General features: G+C 48.6%; 1 protein-coding gene across 1 annotated transcript in view; it reads right to left on the bottom strand.

The window, feature by feature from the left end:
• Positions 1–976: 976 nt before the first annotated feature.
• Positions 977–1,474, bottom strand: part of DAO (D-amino acid oxidase) — a 12,164-nt gene continuing 11,666 nt past the window's right edge. Inside the window, exon 9 of the mRNA XM_011377832.1 lies at positions 977–1,108. Coding sequence (XP_011376134.1) covers positions 977–1,108 — 132 coding nt within the window. The remainder of the gene's footprint in view (positions 1,109–1,474) is intronic.

The following is a 1,474-nucleotide window of genomic DNA, read 5'->3' as shown; positions in this document are numbered from 1 at the left end:
GCACAGTGTGGGCCCTTCCAGACCTCATCACAGCACACAGGGTGTCACTGGTCCCAGGTGCATGAAAACTCCTAGGCTCTGGTCCTCCACAAAAAAACAGACAGATGAAAATTCAACCTTAGAGGTTGAGGCAGATAACTAGGGATGAAGATGTTCAGGTGCCTTCTAGGCTCATTTAAGGCTTTCAAAAATATCTGGAAACCTATTTGTCATCTCAGAGAATACCAGCCAGAAGATAGAGAGTTGTTAAGTCTGCCCCCCAAACAAGGAGTATGCCTGGTGAGTTTATTCTCAATGAAGTTCCTTGAGAGATGATCCTTCCAGTGGTCCCTCCTCAAGGGTTACATGGAGCCAAGGGGGCCACTCGATGGGCCGATGATGCTATTTGGGATCCTGGATGTGGAACAGGTATCATATATTGCTAGTTCCGTGCCTCACTTCTTTTGCCTCCTCCACACTCCAATTCTACGTATAAATTCCTGCAATGACATCTGTTACCGCATTCTCTCAAGTTCATTCTATGGTATTAGTGTTCTGGGCAAAAGGTTTCCATAGCCAGACAGGCTTAGGAAGACTGGATTGAACAACATCAGGTAGGTGTCTCTGCTACAGACTTTTCAGAACCTTTAACATGTTAGTGCGACTTGTCGTCAGGTTACTTAACCTCAACTATCCTCAATATCCTGCTTTCCTTCTTGATTTTCTGAGTTCTCCTTTCTTCTGAGGACTCATGGAGTAAGTCTTCATAATGTCAGGCCAGAGAGAGTGGAAAGACCTCGGTGATCAGAGGGTCCCCAGGTAAGGTGAGACTTACCTCCCGAAACTGACCTGTGGTTCCCTTCTCACCACATGCTTCTTGCAAACGGAAGCCAGTGGTGAGGTCAGGGGTAAGTAATGGCTTAGAGAGGAGCACATTGATTAGTTGGCCGAGGAAAGTGGGGAGTCCTCGTGGGGGAAGCAGTGGTCACTGGCACCCTCAGAGGTGGGATGGTGGCATGCTGAGCAACTTCCTTTCTTCCAGAACTTTCCCAAAGAGCTTGGCCGCCTCCAGGGCACAGCCCCAGTGGATAGTGAGCCCATAGCCTCCATGGCCATAATTGTGGATGACCTAGGAAAGGCAAGAGAGAAGATGGCCTGCTCTGCCCTGGAACATTCAGGAACTTTCCAAAGAGATCTGGGCAAAGCCAGATGGCACCAGAGCTCCTCTCAGCACCCTGGAGGGGGGGCCTGGGAACAACAGTAAGTTTGGGGAGCTTGAGGTTGACACCCTAGATTCCTCTTCTGTTTAGGAGATGGACCTGCTTTATACACTCAGCACAGGAATCACCCACCCAACCCAACACACATCAAGTTGTCTGAAGTTCTCTAAATCACCCCACCCACCCAACACACATCAAGTTGTCTGAAGTTCTCTAAATCACATTCCTTGTTCCCATCCTGCTCTGAATTGCTGAACCTCCTGTGTTAACAGAAA

Source organism: Pteropus vampyrus, unplaced genomic scaffold, assembly GCF_000151845.1.
Source record: "Pteropus vampyrus isolate Shadow unplaced genomic scaffold, Pvam_2.0 Scaffold322, whole genome shotgun sequence".
NCBI classification, from domain to species: domain Eukaryota; kingdom Metazoa; phylum Chordata; class Mammalia; order Chiroptera; family Pteropodidae; genus Pteropus; species Pteropus vampyrus.
This window is presented reverse-complemented; position numbering and strand designations above follow the sequence as displayed.